Below are 22,614 nucleotides of genomic sequence, written 5' to 3' on the forward strand. Positions count from 1 at the left end.
TTATTTTGTAATACTAATTACCAGTAAAGTGTAAAACTGAAGAAATAATTGTACTTATTTGAGAACATTTTAGCCAAAATCTGACTGTCAAAACTTAATCCTAATTTATCCTTCATAATTCAGTGTTATCTGAATTATACTTCACTACAAGCTTTGAGCCATAAAAAAAACTAAAATTAAGATAATTGAGTATTAGATTACTTCTAAATTAGTAAATCAGTAAGTATTTGAAAAAATCAATGTGTGATACTGGAATAATGGCAACGTTATTAACAAAAATATGTAATTTCTCTATTTTTTAAGATAAATACAGTAGTTAGCAGCAGCTGCCAGCTCCTAGCCAAAGTTAGCTTAGTATTCCAGTTTTCCTTACAGGTTTGTGGTTGTTTTTTACACTGACTTTTCCTTCTTGTTTTCAACAATTAATTACATTTGCTAGTTAATTAGCTTTTAAAATACTGGTTGGCGGATTTAGTTCAGTAAGCTTTGGTGAGGGCTAAAAGTAGTATGTAATTTTTTCCCCAGGCTATGCTAAGATTATGCTAACCTTAAGCTAGTGTTCGTTGACTCCAGCCTAAAAAAGAAAAGCGATGGTTTCATATGCCGGTGATTAATTATTGAGTAAACTTGGAATTGGAATGTTCAGCAGAAAAGAAATGTAGCTTTTTATGCTGAGTTTTTGACGTTTCCATGCAGGATATCTTCATACAATTTCAGCAAAAAGGTCACTGAGAGCAGGAAAACCTGGGCTGTAGGGTAAGTATATTTACTCAACCTAATTATTCACACTGAATGTATTTGTTTCTATTTAACTCCAGCACGTTTTTAACCTGTCTTGGATAGTGGATGTGTGTTATAAACATGGTTTGTGATTATATTCTTAAAAAGTCAGACATTTTGACTGTTATTGGTAATATCAAGATGTCAGTGTAGATTCTAAACCACTACCAGAGGTCACAAAAACTGAAAAAAATAGCCCATAATGAGTCATTTCTATATTTTTTGGTACTGTGAACTAAATGCCATCCCATATCAAGACAAACACTTTTAATTCTGTAAAATATCTTCACAAATGTCATTATTGGAAAATCATGAGGGAATATTGTGACATACTTTTAAGCTCATATCATCACCGGCACCTTTACTGAGCTCTATTCGTTTTTTCTCAAAAAAAGAACCAAAAACCCACTTGACTGGCCCGCGACTAACTAGACATGAAGCTTGGTGCCCCCCAGGTCATTTGAGTTTTAGACCCTTGATCTAGACAGACCACAGCTTTAGTACAGAGATGCAGCACAAAATGTGTGGTTGACTCTAAACTGAAAACAGCTGTTGTTATTAATTAAATATCAAAAAGGTCTTGATAGTTAATCTAGTCTTCAAAAGTCTCGTCTTTCCTCTACAGAAAATACCTCAATAATAAAAAATAAAGTAGGATATACACTTAACGGCCACTTTATTAGGTATACCTTGCTAGATCCCTCCCTTTTTTGCCCTGCAGAATCACTGTTTAAAAGGTGGTTTGCATGTACGGTTTAATATCTCATCAGGCAACAGGATATGATGGGTTACACAGTTTTAGTGAAAAATTCCTGCAGACACACTGATCGTTGGGACAGGCACGTATGTTGAATCCATGTGTTTTTTTGGCCCCATGCAGGAGCAGAGGACAGTCTGTGGCTGAACCATCCATGAAAGAGTTAGTGTCTTTCCAGGGAATAAATCCAGCCCACTCCAGCCCTGCATCCTCCTCCTCCTCGTTCTCCTCCTCCTCCTCCAGTGAAGGCTGTACAGCTGGCAATTTACAGACAAAATAACACTGAAAGGAGTAATTTGCTGCTGTGTGGACGGCTGCACCGCAAATTGGACCTGTGTTTGATTGAGGGGATGAAGTAGCAGGGGTGCAGAAGGACATTTATTCACCTTTTGTCTTTGTGGGCTCAGTTTCTAAACATCTGGACCCCAGTTTGAGACTCAGCCTCTCCAGCTCCCTCTCCACTGGAACCGTTATAACCTCCTCACACTGGCACTGTAAGGTAAAGCTAATTGTTTCACACAATTTATCTGAGATTTTCTTTTCCTGATCGGAATAAAAGAGCTGCAATCACGTGTCAGTTCTAATAAGTAAAAGAGAAAGATAATTGGTTTTAATGTTCTAAAATGTTGTATTTTGGTTCTGGTGTTCCAACTTTATCAAGAGCTCATGCTTTGGTGAAACAGACTATTTCTCTGAGCAGTTTAAGAATGAGCAAGATGAGGAAAAATGTGAGGAATGTTGTACCTGGAAAGTCAAATAGGAGTCTGAATGGTCGGTGGTATGCTGCTGATCTGTGGTCTGGATTAGACGATGTGAGATTAAGAAAATTGGTGCCGCTTTATACTTTTTATACAACTTCATTAACCTCATTTAACCTCTTTTTATTATTAATCTTTCTTTATCCAGGAAGTTGTTTCAAAATCAAAAGACCACATATTAACATATACACAAAACCAAGACCTGCTTATAGTAATTGTTAGATAATATGTAATTGGGAACCTTTTAACAGACAAGCCAATAATTGGATTTCTAACTAGTGATGGTTCAAACAAATAATTATATTTAGCGATGCACGATATTGTACTTTTTGCTGATATCTGATATGCCGATATATCTGGAGTGCTCAGGCCGATAACTGATACTGATGTACATATATATGTTTTTTCCCTGTGCCCAATTGCAGAGATAATTGTTAAATAAAGGTTCTTTTCAGTGATCTGCATATTTGATTTGGCAAATAACTTCCAATATCTTTATTCATAACTATTGTCTAATAATTCTGTAAATATACATGCACTTATTAGTTTGAAAAGTGCCATTAAAATGTGGCTTTTTGGTCCAGATGCAGTACAGCTGTTGATGGTTAAGAAAGACAGGACCAGAGCCAGGCGGATAATACTTTGTGAAAAGTTGTGTATTGAGATGTGTATTTGGACCCTTAAGGAGGGAGCCAACAAAGCCAGAAGAACTTTCTGAAAAAATATTAGGACATTAAAGTGTCTAATTTCTCTGTTGACTCTGTTGGCTGAGTTATATCCTGTTTTAGTTTGAGATGTGTATCTGGACGTTTGTTTACAGACAAATTAGTTGAAGTAGCAGCAAGAGAGAGAGCGAAAACTTTCTCAGAATTCACTTTTCTTGATGTGAAGCAAACGCTGATGTATCACTCAGCATTTATCTTTAAAATCCGGCTCAGTCCAACTCTCTGTGATGTGGCTCACGCTCATAGCGACTGCTTTAGGTCTTCAGTTTCCTAAAAAAAAGATCCTGTGAGGTCAACAACAACCTGCAGCGGGGAAGGAAAACTCTCCTCAGTGGCCCGGAGTACTTTCACTACCCTTTTATTTTCAGTCTACGAACCCACAAGGTCCAGACCTCTGGTAGTCATTAGCAAACAGACTGAGTGTGTGTGTGTGTTTTGTGGTAGTGTGTACATGCAGCGTCTCTGGGATGAGACCAAAGTGTCTGAGCTTTTCTCTGTATGTTGAATTAAAGCAGGAACTTGCTCGACTCGAACCTTTCAAGTGACCTGATTCACGACAGCATTGGTACAGAGAGTTCTTCAATGAGAGGGAGGAGAGAGAGAGAGCTGGATGAGTTTGTGTGAGAGAGAGTTGTTTGGTTTGAATTAGTAGAATTGGATGTTATGAAAGTATTTCCTGTGCTGAAATTGGATACTAGTGAGTCTGTGTCAGCTAATGTGATGGAGTTGCTTTGTTACAAAAGCTCCAGAGTCACCAGTTATTGCGAAATAATCATTTATTTCACGTTATAATACAATATTGTTCATATCCAAGTCTTTGTTTATGCAGTTTGGCACAGTTTTCCACTGGGTAACTGCAGTGTGTTGGTCTGTCTTGAAGGGTATTGAACACGGCTCCTGTTTTCATTGGTTTATACTTTACAGTTAAGTCCAATTGGAGAAGAGGTTGGTCTGAGGGAGGTTATTCATTCATTCATTCATTTTCTACCGCTTTATCCTTCACACAAGAAGCTGGAGCCAATCGCAGATGACATAGAGCGAAAGGCAGGGCCACATGACTCACTGGACAGATGACTCGTCCATCTCAGGACAAACATATTAAGACAAAGTTTTTTGTTCCGTTTTGTGCCCATATACTTGTCATTACGGTAGCCCGGGATGATGACCTCCCGGGGATGACCGTCCAATCACAAGACAAGATTCACCGGCGCGTCACACGTTGAATAACTGCAGCCCTCTAATGAAAAACATGTAGCCCTCTACTGCCATTCGCCGTCAAGCTGGACTCAGACGACGCAGTCAGTCACGGACATGAGTTGGAACGGAACCATAAGTTTGTGTTTTCTGTACAAACACATCACACTAGTGTGCTTGTGTCTCTGGAGGGACGACCCCCCCCCCTCCTCCACACTTGCTAAAAGCTAAGGAGTGTAGCTGTTACATTATCAATAGTGGGCTTCTGTTAGTGTCCAGTCCCGACCAGAGCTGTACAGGGAAGGTTAACGTGGCTCGTTGAATGGAAAGAATATTTATGAATGGCACCATACTGAAAAACGTTTACTGTAACAGAAAGCGACGGAATGGTACAAACAAACTGGGAAATGCAGCCGTTAATCTCATTGGTGTAAACACGTCCAGCCGGATTGTGTGGTCATCAGAGCCCACGCATTCTTCTCCGCTCCAGCATCAGAGTCTGAGAAGTGAGCAGATGTTTCAGATCAGACTGCTGCAGCAGCAACTCGGCACGGTCACATCAGTCCTACGTCCACATGTCGAGAATATTTCCACCACCTCTCAACTACGGCTGTTTTCGGAAATATGTGAGCTCCCCGGTTCTCAAACTTTGGTACGTGTACCGCCAGTGGTACTCGAGCTTCCTCTGGAAGAAATACTGTTCTATTTTGACCACAGTCCCCGGAACAGTGCTCCCTCATTTGTAGGGTAAAGTGGTAGAAGGTAGATGGAGGATGATGAGAGAGCAAATTATCTTATTGGAAACACCTCGACCTATTTACACCACAGTATTTTGGTGTAAATGGTTCTTAAACTTGTTATTCCCATTGTATTAGGCCAAACACGGCATCGAGTCAGGTTTGGTTCCTTTTGGGTCATAAAAAAGTATAAAAGTAACTTTCGTACCCACAAATCCAGCTGTGGATTTTTGTTTATTTTTCATTAGCTTCTTTAATGAAATTTTCTCTCGCTTAATGTTGCGTTCCAGTTGAAGTCGGAAGTCGGATTTTCTGAGTTTCTAGTCCGAAGTTTCAATCGCTTATGGTCTGATGGCTTCAGTGTAAACTACTGTGATTTACAGCAAACCTGAAATTGTTGTCTTTTCTGTTCCTTCATGTGCAGCTGACGTAATGGAGAAGACAAGGCGTGGGCATCGGTTAGCGTTCAGCCTCCTTTTTGGGTTGTGGTTACCTTGCTGTTTAACTCAGACCACGCCATCAAACGCAGCCGCGACGACACCGACGCCTGCTCCGTCCCCTCAGGCGCAGACTCAGGAGCGACTGAAGGTCAGACTGGCCGGATACCCCCGCAAACACAACGAGGGTCGGATAGAGCTTTTCTACAAGGGAGAGTGGGGAACCATCTGTGACGACGACTTCTCCATATTTAACGCCAACGTGCTCTGCCGCCAGCTGGGCTTTGTGACGGCCACAGGATGGACGCACAGCGCCAAATATGGCAAGGGCCAAGGTACGAGTTCCATATTTGCTTTAATACGTATTCCCGTTTATCTCCATGGTTGTCAAACTGTGGTATGTGTACCAGCAGGGGTACTCAAGCTTACTTGGAGGAAAATCAGAAATACTGTTCTATAGTATCGACATGGCAGCAAATGCTGTGATTGTAGTCTTGAGACATAAACATCACCCAAGGTGCAGTGTGGACAAAAAAACAAAAAACAACTCAGATTAGTAGATGGTAAACATGCTAAATATTTACCATATTGTCCAATAAAATGAAAGCTAGCTAGTTTGTCCTCTCCAGGTTTGGGACGGATTACTTCCCACAGGATCCACACTCACAGTTTTCTGTCTTGTTCAGGCAAAATCTGGCTGGACAATGTCCAGTGTGGCGGAGGTGAGAAGAGCATCGACGCGTGCAAGTCTCGCGGCTGGGGCAACAGCGACTGCACTCACGACGAAGACGCCGGAGTCGTGTGCAAAGACGAGAGGATTCCCGGCTTTTTGGACTCCAACGTTATCGACGTAAGTTACCGAAATAGATGTTTACATGATTACATAAAACTATTAGAAGTCTATAAAGACGTCAGTAGCCAATTAACTTGGCGCTAATGTTAGGTAGTTACTGCTCCACAGCTTATAGACACCTAGAGGTTAAAGACACATGGAAGATGTTAAATCTGTGTGAGGCTGTTAAACACCTGGAGATGATTCGCTCCGATCTACACCAGGTGTCTGAATGTGTTAAAAACAGTAGCCTCGCTCTCCTGAGGTGACGCAGTGAGGTGGAGCAGATTTATGACTCGAAGGTCAATTTGCTCCTTTTATGTGTTGATCAGCAGCCGGCAATGTTGTCCACTCTTTACTTTTTTTGTCCCAGAAGTAAAAATCTAATTTATTTTACACATAGAAATGTTCAATATCAACAAGATTGCAAATGAATGTTATTAGGGCTGCAGCGATTCACTGATGAATGATTCATCCATTCATTTTCTACCTTCTTCACGTGTGGAGGTGGAGTCAATCCCAGTCAACACAGGGCAAAAAATGAAATGAAATGAACCAATGCAAACCATAAGAGTTGAATTATATTTTTCCACTCATTATTACTTTTTCACACATTTTGTCAGTTTGGGAGATTCTGGAGTCCAGACCCCAGCCTATCACAGCCTTTAACAAGTGTCTGTGTGGCTCACAGATGTGAGTGGAAACTACGTGCGCCGCATCGACTGCACTGTTCTGCCAGAGACACTGACCTCTCTTCCCTCTTGGCTCTCCTCACGCGTGTGCGCGGAAGAATTCTGTGTTTGGTTTTCACTGAGGTTTGCAAAGTGTAAATCTACAATAAAACCATAATTAAACAACGTAGAGTTATAACGTCCATCCTCCCTGTTTGTGCCATTGAAGGTGCTTGATTTCCAGGACTTTTTCCACACAGTGTTTTTATTCACATGCTGATAATGGACGGCTGAATGTGAATGATCTGTCGTGTGTGAGTGCAGCGGCCTCCCTGGATAAATAAACAGTGTAAACTGATGGAGACTCTGGCTGAGCTGTTTCCAGCTGGTCATTATTTTTACATTTTTCCCCTCCTCTGAAGTTTGATTATGAAACAGACTGCTCTGAGGTCAACAAGGCTAGACTGGGGTTTCCATTAGTCTACCACTGGAAACAGACTGAATGAATGAATTAATGAATGAGGCATTCCTGGTATATAGTAAAAAGTATGTTTATACAATATGCTTAAAAATGTGATTTCGGCTGCAGTCTAAATTACCACCAAATCTGTAATCCGGATCAGATCTGTATGAAACTTAATCTGACGGAGTGTCTGATCATGCATACACATAACACATTTCGTTCAAATTTGATGCTAATTTGACCCGTTATAAGAGATAGAGTTTTCTTATGGGTAGATTCTTCCCAAAAATTCAAGAGAATTGCTCCCATTATGTTGCAATTGTGCCTGTTGCTGCAGTTCAGGGTTCGGTCAGATGTGGCCTAGGTCTGTGATTGCAACCATTTTATTGTCTTTCCCAAAATAAATCACATAACGGAAGTGGGTCACTGCAAAGCTGGCAATCAGAGAACGTCACGTTCACCACGTATGAGCTGTTAGTGTGAGGTTTAGACCTAGAATTACTCACTGTAATGGCTCTGACTCACGGTGTAGTCTGTTAATCTGACGCTCAAACAGGTCTGTGTTGGATGCCAGTGGAAATATATGGGGGAATCAACCCTTAAAAAAGCCCGATTTACATAAGGTTTTCTCCATTAAAACCAATTCCAGTGAAAGAATATTTATTTCATGATAATTACGTACTATTCATGTCATAAATGCTTAATTTTCTCCGTCATTACAGGCCCAAATGGTGGAGAACCGAGTGGAGGAGGTGCGACTCCGGGCTGTGGTCGGTGGAGCCAAAAAGAAGCTGCCCGTCACAGAGGGAGTGCTGGAGGTGAAGTACAAGGACGGCTGGGCCCAGATCTGTGACCTGGGATGGACGCCCAAAAACAACCGCGTGGTCTGTGGCATGCTGGGATTCCCTAATGAGAGGAAGGTCAACAAGAACTTCTACAAGTGAGTGACTCATTTTAAATCTAATCGCCTGTACGTATTCTGCAAGAACAGAGAAATGTGTTTTGTCTCCCTGGGCTGTGAGAAAAGAATGACATCATTATACGCTTGCAGCCCCGGTTCTTCTGGGAGTTCTTGCAGCTTGTTCTTGACACATCAGCAGAACTAAGAAGTCTTGTATGGTGTCTGACAACTAGTGTGTGATTGGCCAGAAATTTGAAGTGGGCGTGGTTAATGTGGAAATGCTGTTGTCATTCCCGAAGAGAGCTCCCCATGTGTTCTGCACAAATGTCCTGGCCAGAGCTAACTTTGGTCTTGCCACCTCGAGAAAAAGAACAAATCTCTCTGTTCTTGCCGAGTATGTACAGACCTTCACTCTGATGTGGATTCATGAGGCTAAAGCTGCTCATCAATAATCAGCAGCCATATTGCGTTTTAGTTTGTCTTTTGCCACTTTATACCAAAGGAAAGCAAATTATTGAGAGAGTGTTTTGTTTTTCAACACATTATGGTCATTTTCAATGTTCCAAATTTAAAGAACAAGGATTATGTAACACAATGAACGTATGCTAGTTTATGCTAGACTGTCTAACTTAAGAGCCTTTGCACATTAACCGCAATGTGAATAAATTACACAAAAATGATTGATTTTGATGCTTCATTCACTGCAGTTAAGCAAATGAATGATTAAGAACAGTGAAGAAAAATCACCTTTGTCTAGTGAAGATGAGCTGGTGCTCAGTTATGCCTTAATGTAATTATGGTAACACTTTATATTAAGGAAAACATATTCACATATTAATACCTGCTTAATAATTACTAATAAAGGGCTAGTATGCTACTTTGGCATGTTAGTACATTTTGTTTTTAGATTTCTAACTTGTTAACTTGTTTAAACCTAAACTCATGTAAACACTAATTTCAGAATTCTATTGAAAAGTGGGAATTCTGGAAAAAATATGTTTGATGATGATGATTATTGTTGTTATTATTATGACCTTGGATTTGGAGGGCCAGTCCTGTTCCTAATGTATAAATATATGATAATAGGACACCAATGGAAAGTTGAGGAAATATCAATAAAAACCAAAAACAATTGTAGTGATTTTAAGATAGTTTTTAAGGCTCATGTGAGGGATTTATTGGCAAATCTGTTTCTGCTATTACATAATTACATGTATTACCTCAATATAAACAAGAATTGATGGGTTTTACTGGTGATACTGAAGGAGATTCCACGCTATACCACCACGTTGCTGGATTCTGAACAGCTGGAATAGCTCAGTAATTGTCATCAACGAGTGGTGACATAAAGTCTGTAACATAATGAACTGAAAACCTGTGGAATTTCAAATATGCTGACCCTCCAGTTGTGTGTCTTAGTGTGTGTGTGCGCGCGTGTGTGGGCAGTATAAATGTGTGTACAGTGTTTGCATGTCATCTCTCCCCTGTATGTGATGGAATGTGGCCGTCTCACTGTTGCAGACATCTGAAAAAGCGTGCAGCTGAGAAGGTCTCCAGGCCAAAGGTTAATGTTTCAGCCGGTAGAAGGTACACAGTCACAGGAAAAACCCACTGTCTGCACTTCCCTGTTTCTCTAGTTTCCACAGTGGGTTTTCCTCCTGTTGGTGTAGATTAAAATCATTTGGCTCCTGTTTCTAGTTAGCCCTCTCTGTCATATCATATTATGACGACGTGCAGCATGTGAATGGGTTGTGTAATTAGAATTTATGCTGCTCTAACGTCAGGTTTTCTATTGCTCGGGGTTAGTTTTCTGTTCATTTATTTAGTTTTCCACAATTCCTGTGATATGGCACAGATTTACAGGCTGATCACAAGGAAACAGTTTCATAACAATCTGGAATGACATAACACATAACAATGTTACCAAATTCTGTCTTTTTGTGAGGCCCTTGTCGATCTGTGCCATGTCAGCAACTGAGGCATACTTTTCTCACAAAATCTGAAAATCCCATTCCTCATTATGGTTTGCTTTTTTGGAGGTGGTATGTAACTTTTATTCCTGGGTTCTTCTACTGAAATACTCATAAAACTCATGATATTAACTGAGCTGCTTTGAGCTGAGCTTTGCCGCATTTGACGTCTTTTTTGACCATTAACAAGGTCCTGCTGTTGGAAATAAAACACCAGATGTCTTACCACTTACATATTTTGTAAGCTTTCTTATCTTTCTTCAACTATTGTCTGATGAGAAGGCATTGACAGAATAGTCTGAATTTGGTTTTTATCATTAAACTGCTTTAATTTCAGTCACCTCTCCTAAAAACCTGACTGAATTTAAAGCTCCTGCCAACAGTAATACAAGAATTGCCCTAATGTGCCACTGTATTTGAACTACAGTCACATTCTGCTTTGGAATAACACTAAAACCATTTTCAAACCCACCTTATCAGTGTATTTACATCCCACCCGAACAAAAAGCAATGCCATACGTTAATAAATAATCAATGTGGTAACTTGAAGTTCACATTGGCACAGTAGAAAAACTAAAATCTGAATATTTCTACTAACGAACATGTACATTTGTTATTTATGGTCATTGGTATATGGACACTGTGTTACAATTCACTAAGAGGTTGTTGTTTGCAAGCCAGAAACCGTTATAGTAATTGTTAACACTCTTTTTTGCTTAAATTATGAAAAATGTCCCTAGATCAAAAGTGCACAAACTTTAAGTGGTTTGCGTAGAAGAGAGTGTGTCCACATACTTATGGCCATGCTGTGTATGTCAGCCTGCGCCGATTAAATGTAAATATTTATTCCTTCATTTTAAAGGTTTTTTACTCTGCATTGTAATTCTTACACACTGGACCTTTAAGTGATGTCATTCTTTGTCATATTTGCGTGTCTTTTAACCTTTCATTTTAACAAATCTGAGTCTTGTTTGATTTGAGCATAAATACCATACTGAGAATGACATGTTTTTTCATGTGGCTAACTGTTCTTTCTGGCATTACAACCACATTTTTTAAACATAATTGTACATCGTTTACCCTCTGTTCCTAGTGTTTGTTTGTTTTCTTTGCCTCTTTTGTCACCTTGTTTTCACTTCCTCAATGTGCAGTCTAACCCGTGTTTACTTTACAGGCAGACACCCAAAGCTAAAGCTAACCCTAAGTCTAAACAGAGCAGCCCTGGCAAAAGGTAATCTGAGGATAAAAAAAAGTTCAGTGGGTAAATTCAAGCTGTCTGAAAACACTCGACCACATGCTGCTTCACAAACAACACACTGATTTGGGAATAACAGATAAATAGCTAATTATCTTAGCCACATTCATTCCCTCTCATCTAGGCACCTGTCCTCCACATGTTGCTTTAGCCTGTGGTTAGCCTCTTACTAAATGCAACAAAAATGAGTGTTGAATTGTCTTTAAAAAGTGTGTGGTTATTTTGGTTACAAAGAGATATTTGCTTTAGAATTAGCTTAACTTAGCATAAATGCAACAAAATGGAGGGAAAGTAACCTGAATTTGTCCAAATTTAACTAGGCTGTAGCTAGGCTAGTTAGCTTAACAGTTTCCCTCTGTTTCCAATGTTTGTTTTAAGCTAAGTTAGCTTGCACTGATAGGCTACAGCTACTTAAGTGGTATCAATATTTTCATTTATCTCTTAATCTTATTTCACAATATTTTATATCTTTATAATGATATAATGATGATGTTTTCAAATGTATTGTTTTGTCCACAAACCAAAATGATTCTCTTTTTTTAATGATTTCTTTGTTTGTTTGTTTTAAAAACAAATCAAATCAAAATAAATGAAAATTAATTTAGTAACTTATTAATGGAGTAATTGTTTTAGCCCTATTCTAACTTGACTGGGTAATGTTTATTTTTATAATAGAGTTCAGGACAAAACCACAAAAAGTGTGATTTCTGTGGAGAAAAATTATTATTTCATTGCTTTGTTTAATTCATTCGTTCATTTGTGCGACCAGTGTATTTACAAATATCTTAATGTGTTTCCTGTAATGTATTTTTTTTTGTAAAGACTGAACTTTAAGGACAATCAATTTGATATTTAACGTCTTATCCCCGGCCTTGCTGCTGTCTCTGCTTCCTGCAGGTTATATTTGGAGCGTCAGAAGAGCCACTTCCGCATCCACTCTGTGGCGTGTACGGGCACAGAGGTGCACCTGGCCGCCTGCCCACTGGAGTTTTACAAGCCAAACGCCACATCGCTGTGTGAGGGTGGCCAGGCAGCGGTCGTCAGCTGCATGCCAGGACCGCTCTTCATGCAAAACACTGGCTTGAAGAAGAAAATCAAAATATCGGTAACATTGATTTTATCCTTCTCTGTACTCAGCAAGTCAAAAAATTCCCTTCATGTTTAACTTAATTATTATAACACACAACGAGACAAAGTTACATTTGTATGTTTTGTAAATTTAGTTTAAATCAATTTTATTTCATTCACTTATGTCATGGAAGTTGAAATAGTTGTGTAAACATATTTGATGAGTGTGAAAAATAAGTGTAGATTAAAAGGATATTATTGACAGGACTGACAAATATTAGCCACTTATCAATAGGATCACTTCATAAAATCTGCACTTCCTTTAATGTACACTTCCTTAAACACATTTCACACTTAATTGTGTCATAAGACAGCCTTGTTTAGCCTGAAACTGAAGTTTATAAACTGTTCACTATCCAGCACTGAACGCCATAGAGATTTTCTTTATGGACTTTGGTGCAGGAGAGTGAGCAGTTGACAAACTCCAGTTTCCTGCGGGAAAAGGCCGCGTAACAGTGAGAAAAATAACAGCACACCTTCAAAAACCCAAACTATCCCATAAAAGTATAATTGTGTGTGTGTGTGCTGATTGTCTAGACCAACGTGAGGCTGAAGGGCGGTGCCAAGGTGGGCGAAGGTCGTGTGGAGGTGTTGAAGGACAACGAGTGGGGATCAGTGTGTGATGATCGCTGGAACCTGCAGTCCGCCAGCGTCGTCTGCAGGGAACTCGGCTTCGGCAGCGCCAAGGAGGCTCTCACTGGATCTCGCATGGGACAAGGTTAGGAATATTTTTTTTTTTATGTATTTAATCTGCATTTAACCATGAAGAAAATGCAGTGAGAATAGAAAATTGTCTTTTACCAGCAGTGAGGTAGACATGACAAGGTTACAACCATTCAAACATAGAGCATACAGAATACAACATTGAACACAACATACAAACAAAATCTTCGTGAGGACATTTTGACCTTATGGGGACATTTTGTATGGTCCTTCCCATCCTTAAAGGGCTTCTTCAGGGTTAAGAGCCAGGGAATGCATTATGTCAAAACAAGTTTGTGTGTGCTTGTGTGTGTTCCTCATTAGTAACTCCTCTCCAGAACATGGAGCTACGTGTCATGTGTGGATAAACTGTCCTGAGATTCCTCCTACGTAGAGACAAGCAGTCTTTTGAGGGGCAGCTGTTTGTGTGTGTGTGTTCTTCATGATTTCCTCCACAGAGGAAGTTGGCTGCAGAGACCGGTCACAGGTTCTCTTTGAGACAGTCAGCGTACCTGCTCTGTGCTCACATGGATGTCAAACCACCACCTGACCGAGTCAGCCCACAAAACTTTCCTGAACGTGGGTGAAGTCAGAAACCAAGGCAGCTGAAGGAATTCCTTTCATAACAAAATTTCATAATACAGTCACCTCATGGTGCTCATTTACAAAGTGTAGGAAGAGTAACATGTATACTTAAACTTAACATTTAGCTATAGAAATGTTCAATTTTCTAAGTATATGCAGCATTAATTTACACTCTTCATGGAAACAGATATTTTTGCTGAGTGAAATGGAGAATTTCCTTTCCTTTAGATGCCTTCTTGCTTATGTTCTGAGCACTGAAAGGCTGCACTAATAAATTTGTCAATGCTCGTTGGACAGTGTGTAGGATTTCACCTGTGCAAAGTATCCTTTTGTTTTGTTTTCGCTGGAGGAGAACCTGTAAGTTAGCTGATTTTTACTTTTACATGAGGTATAATTGGAATCACAATCAACAGAATCTGATTGTAATCGTGGCCTGTGATTAGTTGCCATTGTTTAAATGACAAGATTAGAAACTTGATGCATGGGAATCTTTTCAAATATACTGCACCTCACGGGGCCGGGGCCAAGGCATAAGTGGACTAAGCGGCTACAGGGTGTGTGCTGTGGAAAGGCTTTGTCTAACCTCCGGGCTCCCGTTGTCTGTCTTTTGTCCAGGAATGGGTCCGATCTACATGAACGAGGTGAAGTGCATCGGTCAGGAGAAGTCCATCTGGAACTGCCCCTTCAAAAACATCACGTCCGAGGGCTGTATACACACGGAGGACGCCGCCGTGCGATGCAACATACCCTACATGGGCCTGGAGAACTCGGTCAGGGCTGAACCTCCTTCTTACCATCCTTCTTCTTTAAATTGTTAGCAAAAAATGTTAGGATAGTTTAAGATGTTCTGTGTTGTTTTACTGTGTTGATTTGTCTTTTAATTTAGTTCCTCGCTGATCTGAACCGTCTCCTCCTTTTGTCCTAACATATGGGAGTCACAGCTGCTAATATTTTTTACTCTAAACTAAATTCTCCACTGCTATCAGGAAAAAGGTTTGTCTAAAATTTAGCAAATGTTATTGTTTTAATTGTCTGTAGACTGTATATAAAAAGTGGACATAGTATTTTCAGTTTTCTAGATGAGGGCATCCCAGAAAAACGCAGTTTAACGCGTTTTTCCCAGAAAAAAGGGCAGCCCATGGCCAAGGGGAAAGGGAACTTGACTTGTAACCGGAGGGTCGCCGGTTCAAATCCCCACCCGGCCAAAAAGGGCTGGGGTACCCCTGAGCAAGGTACCCAACCCCCCAATGCTCCCCGGGCGCCACTCAGTGTGGCAGCCCACTGCTCCTAATTCTAGGATGGGTCAAAATGCAGAGGAATACTTTCCCTAAGGGGATTAATAAAAGAACAGTATATTATATAGCCACAAGGGGGCGACACAACTGGTTGGTTTGACTGGAAGACTGTAGAAAAACGAGTCTGGTAACGTCTGTAAACAGCTAATTTAAGTCAATTTTGTAAGCTATGTTCCCATTTAAAGAAAAATAAATGATAAAGTTGGTCCAATAGATGCCTGATAGATAAAAATCTGGTCAAATTGCAAAACTTGAGGCTTCACAGTAATAGTTTGTTTTGGAAAATCGAGCCTACGTCCATTTTTATTTACAGTCAAGAAAATAAATTTTTTTTCCTGACAGCAGTGTTTCCTCTTTAACACTGAGTTTTTCTGGTTTAACAGTTCATGTTATACCAGATTATACTTGTCTATGTTTCCTGTAAACACACACAGAGTGAAGGCTATGAAAAACAAAATACCACCTGTGAGGTTGTATTTGTTTTTAAAAAAAATCCAGCCCGGGCTCTTGTGTGTCTGTGCGCTCTGCTCTCTAACTCCTCGGCTCCACACAGATCCGACTCACAGGTGGACGGACCCGTTATGAGGGACGCGTGGAGGTCCTGGGTTTGGACTCTAACGGGACAAAGAGCTGGGGTCTGATCTGCGGGGAGAGCTGGAGCATGAAGGAGGCTATGGTGGCCTGCAGGCAACTGGGCCTAGGCTACGCTAACCAGGCCCTGCAAGTAGGTCATTAACACCACGGGGGCAACTCTGACCAGTCGGTTGTCTTTGGGACTACTTTACATATGCAAATATAATATACTGTCAACTCTGTGTGTGTTAATTCATATAGCTAGGGTTCAGGGCTTTTGAAGTGGTTATGTGACGTGTTGATACATTATCAACATTAATTTAGCAGATTATGCTGCTGAAAAGACACTCACTCTGGCTAATAAAATGGTTGCCAGCAGGGACAGAATGGAAAACAGATTTAAGCCACTTAAACAAATTAAAATTTACAAGTCTACGGCAACTTAAAAATATGTTTGCTGCTTGTTCTTGCTGTAAAACTTAAAAAGTTTTTAACCGCTATCTCGCCAAGTCCATAGAGAAAATCAACAGCAAGCAGAAGTCTTGCATCAGTAAGTTAAAATCTGTCATCTTGTGACTTCTGTTACCAAACAGGGCAGCAGTAGACAAGCGGCTCCTGTGTCCTTGTGAGATAAAATTGCTGATTTTCTCTATGGACTTTGGTTTGGGAAAGTTTGTGGTTCACACAGTTCTCTGGCAAAAGGCTGAAATAAAGTGCCAAACATATTCTTAAGCTGTCACAGTAGGTGTAGATTTTAATAGGAAAACCTTTTGTTAAGTGGCTCAAATAATGTGTTTTTTCCTCCCGTCCATAATGATGTCAATGCCTCCTGCAACCACACTTCAAAAACATCTAATGGATCCCTTTAAACTCAGCTATAAACCTAATTTGTCTGGATTATACTTGGAGAATGATTCATGCACCAGGGTGTGACAGTATGTTATACTTTCTCCATATGGTGTAGATGCTTCTTTTCCTTCATGGAAGAGCCTGCTCCGTGTGGGCAGAGCAGCCACACATGAAGTTTCTAATCAAACCACCGCAAGAGCCGAGTGAGTGGTGACCTCATCTCACTGGAAGCCACATTAACATTTTCCTCGCGCGTTAAACTTTAACCAGAGCTGCTGCTTTAACGACTCCTTCTGTGAATGTGAACGCGGTCGGGTTTTTGTAGCCGAGACAGTTCAGAGACAGGACAGGAAGTGTGCCCTCCCCCTCACTGACTCCCAGCAGGACGTCTCTGCAGATCCGGATAGTGGGCGGCCGCAGCAATTATGAAGGCCGCGTGGAGGTTCAGGTTGGGTCCAAGTGGGGCACAGTGTGCAGCACAGGCTGGACCACAAGGGAAGCCATGGTGGCTTGCAGGCAGCTAGGGCTCGGCTACTCCATGCATGCCATCACTGTAAGTAGACGCAGAGAGTTTAATTGCAGAGATTTGTTTCACATAATGTCATAGATTGTCAATATATGTAATTCATCTAAAGGAATGCAATTTTATACAAATTTGATAGGAATATTGTTTTAAATACTTAATTAATACCTACAAATTTCTCTCACAGAGAAGATGAATAAGTAACAGTAATGTAAAGGCAATAAAAGATTCAAATAAATAAAGCGATTGAGGACAAAGGTTTACGAGTCTAAAATAATAATAACTGTCGATATAAAGGGTCATGATGAGGGCAGGTAATTCATTCATAAATAAATTAAATAAAACAACGAAGTTACAAGAATGCCAGTCTATAAAAATAGGATTGAACAAGTGATTTAAAAGATGTCATTGATTCCGTGACAAAATGTATGTAATGTATATGCATAGGTCCCTCAAAAAAGGGGACTTTAAGTAAGGGTAAAAATACAACAAGGAAAATTAATTTACATATACACAGACATGTATGTATGTTTTTATAAAGATAAATAAAAACTGATCATTCTAAACAAAAGTAGGGTGTTACAGTATGATTCCATTAGATTTACTATGAAATAAAATCAAACAAAACATTTAATTATGGATCACTTTTAAGTCTAAGTCTTATTTTTTTACCACAACAACAACGCCCATGTAATAAATGTTGCGCTCATATTTTAATGTCAGCTCTTGGCTGATGTTTTGAAACCGTTTCACAGGAGAAAAGTGGGGCGACGCTCTTTCTTTTAACCTCAGTTTTTAACAGCTAAGAAAGGATTAGTATTAATGAGGCACATTTTCTTAAACCATCAGACTTTACAGGCGTTTTTTTATTATTCACTATTGTAAATCATTGACATGACTGAAAACGACTGAGTTGTGGACATGTTTGAGGTTGGTAATGATTATTTTGAGAGTAAGAAGAAAGAAGAAAGAGTTTTGGAACTAGTTTGATGTTAAACACATGCATGTGAAGATGAAACGGAGTCAGATTTTGCTGTTTAATTAGTCTTGTCATTATGTTTATTGTGGCTTGACCTTGAAAGGCACGTTATTGACTAATGTGATTGCGGAATGACTCAGTATCTGTCACTCTGCACTGATCGTAAACTCGCTGTCGAGCAGCCAAACGCTGACTCATGAACATCTGCTTTTCCGAGCAGCAACATGGCACCGACTTCTCCGCGGCTCCGTCTGTGAACTGGGATTATTTTCTGATCCGTTCATGCGCTGTTTTTCTCCCAATCAATGTAAGGAAACGTGGTACTGGGACAGCAGCAACGTGACGGAGATGGTGATGAGCGGCCTCAAGTGCACGGGGACAGAAATGGCTCTGAGTCAGTGTCAGCATCACAAAACTGTCAGCTGCCAGAAAGCTGCAGCAAAGTTTTCAGCGGGAGTCATCTGCTCTGAGAGTGAGTCAGAAAACAACTTTTATCTTATTCAACCACATTTTCACAAGATAAATGCATTCCAGAATAGACCCAATTCTCTTAGCAGAATAATGAATGCCTGGAAATGTTTTAAAGCTGCTGTCAGTGACAGGCTGGTTTTCCGCTAACAGACAGTAGGGGGCAGTGGAGACAGCTTTAAACAAGACATTTAAACATCACAGTGACTCTGGCGCTGTTAAATTAGTTGCATAGTTCCGCTTTAAATAGCTCTGGACTTACTAGCCACTTTATTAGGTACACGTCAACTACTTGTCAACTAAAATGTCTGTGGCGTAGTCTACGTGACACGCTGGTTTACACCATAAGCCCATTACGTAAGGCAGGGATTGTTGTTTCACCACTTTAAAATGCAAATCGATTCATATCAACACTGTTTTTTTGACTGACCTTGTACTTAAGCAATTTGTTTTTGCAGATAAAAGGTTGGGACACTGATCATTTTCATTAGAAAAGTAGTTAAATGTAATACAATTTGTCATGTGTACACTGGATTTGTAGGAAATCGAGCTGGGGAACTGGCAACCAATGCTGCTTTATGCGAATGGGGTCGAGTGGGCAGGATTTGACACACTGAACTGTAGCACTTTGCTAGCACAGCATGCCAATGCATCACAGTTATAAGCATAGACTCAAGGTGAAATGAAACCTATAAGCAAACAACACTTTTAAAATGTTTTCAAAAGCCTGGCCTGGAATCTACAGCCACTGTAGATGACAATGATGATTGTCTACTGGTGATTGACAGTGTCAGACCAGTCAAACAGCATTTCTGACGCTTCAGAATTGTTAAACCTGAGTTGATTCTGTCGTCTCTTGTTTATCCAGCCGCCTCTGACCTGGTCCTGAACGCCTCTCTGGTCGAGCAGACTGTTTACATCGAGGACCGCCCTCTGCACATGCTCTACTGCGCCGCCGAGGAGGACTGCCTGTCAACGTCTGCCGCCAAGGCCAACTGGCCGTACGGACACCGGCGCCTGCTCCGGTTCTCCTCCCAGATCCACAACATCGGCCGCGCTGACTTCAAACCAAAGGCTGGGCGGCACTCGTGGATCTGGCACGCCTGCCACGCGTAATGTCTTCATTTTAACATTGTCTCTGAAAGATATAGCTTCTTAAATTAAGTGGTTACACTGCCAAATTTGAATAATTCAAAACGTTGCTAAGTGTTTAAGAATTAAGTTTCAAATCAAATGTTCTGGTGTCAAACCACTTCTTCTTCACGTGTAGAGATGCAACATGTTCTCAGACACTTTTTGTCTAACGTAGATAATGTGTGAAGAGGAGAAACTCTGCATTTGCTTCACACGCACTTCAACTCCTCTCAAAGCAGACGTCAAGTCCCCATCAAACGTTCAGTATCTCGTCAACCCTGTTGTTTGTCTGCGTGTCTTTCTCTACAGCCACTACCACAGCATGAACATTTTCACCCACTATGATCTGCTGAACTCCAACGGTACCAAAGTGGCCGAGGGACACAAGGCCAGTTTCTGTCTGGAGGACACAGACTGTCACGAGGGTGAGTCTCCGGAGCCTTAAAAGCAGAGGGAGGTAAGGGGCTATTTTTGCAGCGTAACTCAAAAAGTAAAGGACAAATTTGGGTGAACTTTTCTGGGAATGGAGGTCAAGAGGAAATGATTAGATTTTGGTGGTGATCTGGATTCATATCTGCAGTCAGGATCAACCTTGCGAGGTAGGGTGCAAGAAAACTCTGGATTCAAGAACGACCTGATTCACTTTTATTGGTTAAATGTCAAAATAAACCCTAGAAACCCTTTTTTCACCCTTTGATTGTGTCCAAAAGTCATCTGTGTATTTATTTGGAACAAACGTATGAATAGAGATCCTTTTCATGGCCGTCTACAAAGCTCAGTTCATGTTTCATGTGTTCACTCCCAACATGACACGGCTGAATCTTTCCGTCTGTGACGCTCAGGTATTTCAAAGAGGTACGCGTGCGCCAACTTTGGCGACCAGGGCATCACCGTGGGCTGCTGGGATTTGTACCGACACGACATCGACTGCCAGTGGATCGACATCACGGACGTCAAACCTGGAAACTACATGTTGCAGGTGCGATGTCACTCCCTCACGGCTGTGTTTACATAAGAAAGACACAAATCGGTGTTATTAAACTCGGAGTTTGTTTTTTTTACGTTTCCCACCCGATCAGGTCGTGATTAATCCCAATCAGGAAGTGGCCGAGAGCGACTTCACCAACAACGCCATGAAGTGCAACTGCAAATACGACGGCCATCGCATTTGGCTCCATAACTGCCACGTTGGTAAGCAGTCAAAATGAATGAATGAGTGTGAAGACGCAGAAGCTTACTAATAACTAATAACCAATGGTTGACTTCCTATTTATAGCTTATTTACAAATACCTTAACAAAGGTTAAGGTAATAAATAATAAACATGCATTTTCTCATCAATTCATGTACAATATAGAAAACAATTAAGTTTATAAAAACAGAAGAGATTAGGTTGGTAGTTAAGGTTGTTTAAGTCGGTAGGTTAGGTCAGTAGGTAGGTAGGGTAGGTAGGTTTAGATGGGGGTAGATAGAAGGGAGATGGGTAGGTAGGTAGGTAGGTAGGTAGGGAAGGGAAGGGAAGGACTAAGGTAAGGTAGGTAGATCGGTAGGTAGGTAGATAGGTATGGTAGGTAGGTAAGTAAGTAAGGCAGGTTAGGTAGGTAGGTTAAGGTGGGTAGGTTAGGGAGCTAGGTAGGTAGGGAAGGGATGGACTATGGTAAGGTAGGTAGGTAGGTAGGTAGATCGGTAGGTAGGTAGACAGATACCTATCTAGGTAGGCAGATAAATAGATGGATGATAGATGGATGGATGGATGAAAAATATTATGATATGATTTTATTGATTTCATTTTTTTCTTCTAAATCCCTGCAGGTGATGCGTTGAGCGAGGAGGCAGAGAGGAGGTTTGATAAATATCCTGGACAGCTCAATAACCAGATTTCTTAATGTATATACTTTATATATACAGTATATACTGTATATATATACACGTATAACCACAATATGAGGAAAAAATGGGGTGACAAGCTCCAAAAAAGTAGTCTTTATAGGAACCAAAATGGAAGAAAAGCCAACAGGATTTTCCTCTGGTGAATGTGTTTTTTTTACGTCTCACTTTTTTTATACTTGAATATTCAAGTGCTAAGGTCAGTTGTACAGTCTGTGTGCGACACATGCACATTTCAGTGATAAATGAGGCTTTTATTTTTTAATATTTTTCTGTTTTTCGTTATAACCAAAACTCATAGTGCGTTTAAAAAGCTGAGGACATGGTGAACAGGAACAGATGCGGCTCTGTGGAAGTTTTACATCACCCAGTGGTTTGCATTTAAGGCTAAATGTCTGTGAAAGCGTCTGAATCTCGTCTCCACGGCAACAATATTTTATGAATGTATTTATTATTGGTATCAAGGTGCTCGAAAAAGAAAACTCCTTCGTTTTAGAGTCACGCGTAGTTGTAGCGTCTGCGTATTTTAATAAAGCCTAGATGTTGAAAGAATATTTGTCTGCTGATGTAATCACAACTTGCTGCACCAAATAAAAAGGAGAGGAACAATAAAGCTTCTGTACGTAAGACACTTATTTACATGTGTGCGATGCTGCCTTCACGTGCCGTCGGAAAGACAATACTTCCCTCTACGTGTTATGCTCATGTGCTTTTGTTGTTTTGAATTGTTATTTCACCTGCTAGAGCAAAATGAATAAATATCAGATAAATTAATAATACACTGTACTTTGAAATCAGTGGAGATCGTGACACTGACTGACCCGTGTGAGAAGCGCTTGAACGCAGAGTTGATCCTAATCCACTGCTAATCTCAGTCTTCACTGCCACGGTCGAATAATCCCATTAACCTCAGTTAACAATCAGGTTAACTTTACAACACGTCCACTCACGTGTCCAGAGTCCGGAAGCAAATACTGAGTGAGTATTTACAATAATAATAGCGATAACAATG

The 22,614-nt window shown here is 40.5% G+C and overlaps 1 protein-coding gene across 2 annotated transcripts; it reads left to right on the plus strand.

Moving 5' to 3' along the window:
* Positions 1-672: 672 nt before the first annotated feature.
* On the plus strand, positions 673-22,215 carry loxl3b (lysyl oxidase-like 3b). 2 transcript variants are annotated; one of them, XM_044048035.1, is made up of 17 exons: positions 673-756; positions 1,661-2,036; positions 5,376-5,723; positions 6,075-6,238; positions 8,077-8,294; positions 9,777-9,842; positions 11,400-11,456; positions 12,378-12,585; positions 13,146-13,326; positions 14,511-14,665; positions 15,744-15,914; positions 18,427-18,586; positions 19,451-19,694; positions 20,026-20,141; positions 20,559-20,695; positions 20,796-20,907; positions 21,528-22,215. In XM_044048035.1, the coding sequence occupies exons 3-17, from the start codon at positions 5,384-5,386 to the stop codon at positions 21,599-21,601; spliced, it is 2,403 nt and encodes an 800-aa protein (XP_043903970.1). In that variant the 5' UTR covers positions 673-756; positions 1,661-2,036; positions 5,376-5,383; the 3' UTR covers positions 21,602-22,215. The 2 variants fall into 2 exon arrangements, with proteins under 2 accessions (XP_043903970.1, XP_043903969.1); XM_044048034.1 differs by lacking the exons at positions 9,777-9,842; positions 11,400-11,456 and having other exon boundaries at positions 678-756.
* Positions 22,216-22,614: the final 399 nt, after the last annotated feature.

The sequence above is a fragment of the Solea senegalensis genome, linkage group LG16, assembly GCF_019176455.1.
Source record: "Solea senegalensis isolate Sse05_10M linkage group LG16, IFAPA_SoseM_1, whole genome shotgun sequence".
NCBI lineage: Eukaryota > Metazoa > Chordata > Actinopteri > Pleuronectiformes > Soleidae > Solea > Solea senegalensis.

Excerpts from the sequence above, each read along its gene's own strand:
- loxl3b (XM_044048035.1), top strand. The coding sequence starts at position 5,384 with ATGGAGAAGACAAGGCGTGGGCATCGGTTAGCGTTCAGCCTCCTTTTT. Across the intron at positions 5,724-6,074 it reads CAAATATGGCAAGGGCCAAG|GCAAAATCTGGCTGGACAAT; the intron begins GTACGAGTTCCA and ends TGTCTTGTTCAG. Across the intron at positions 11,457-12,377 it reads CAGAGCAGCCCTGGCAAAAG|GTTATATTTGGAGCGTCAGA; the intron begins GTAATCTGAGGA and ends TGCTTCCTGCAG.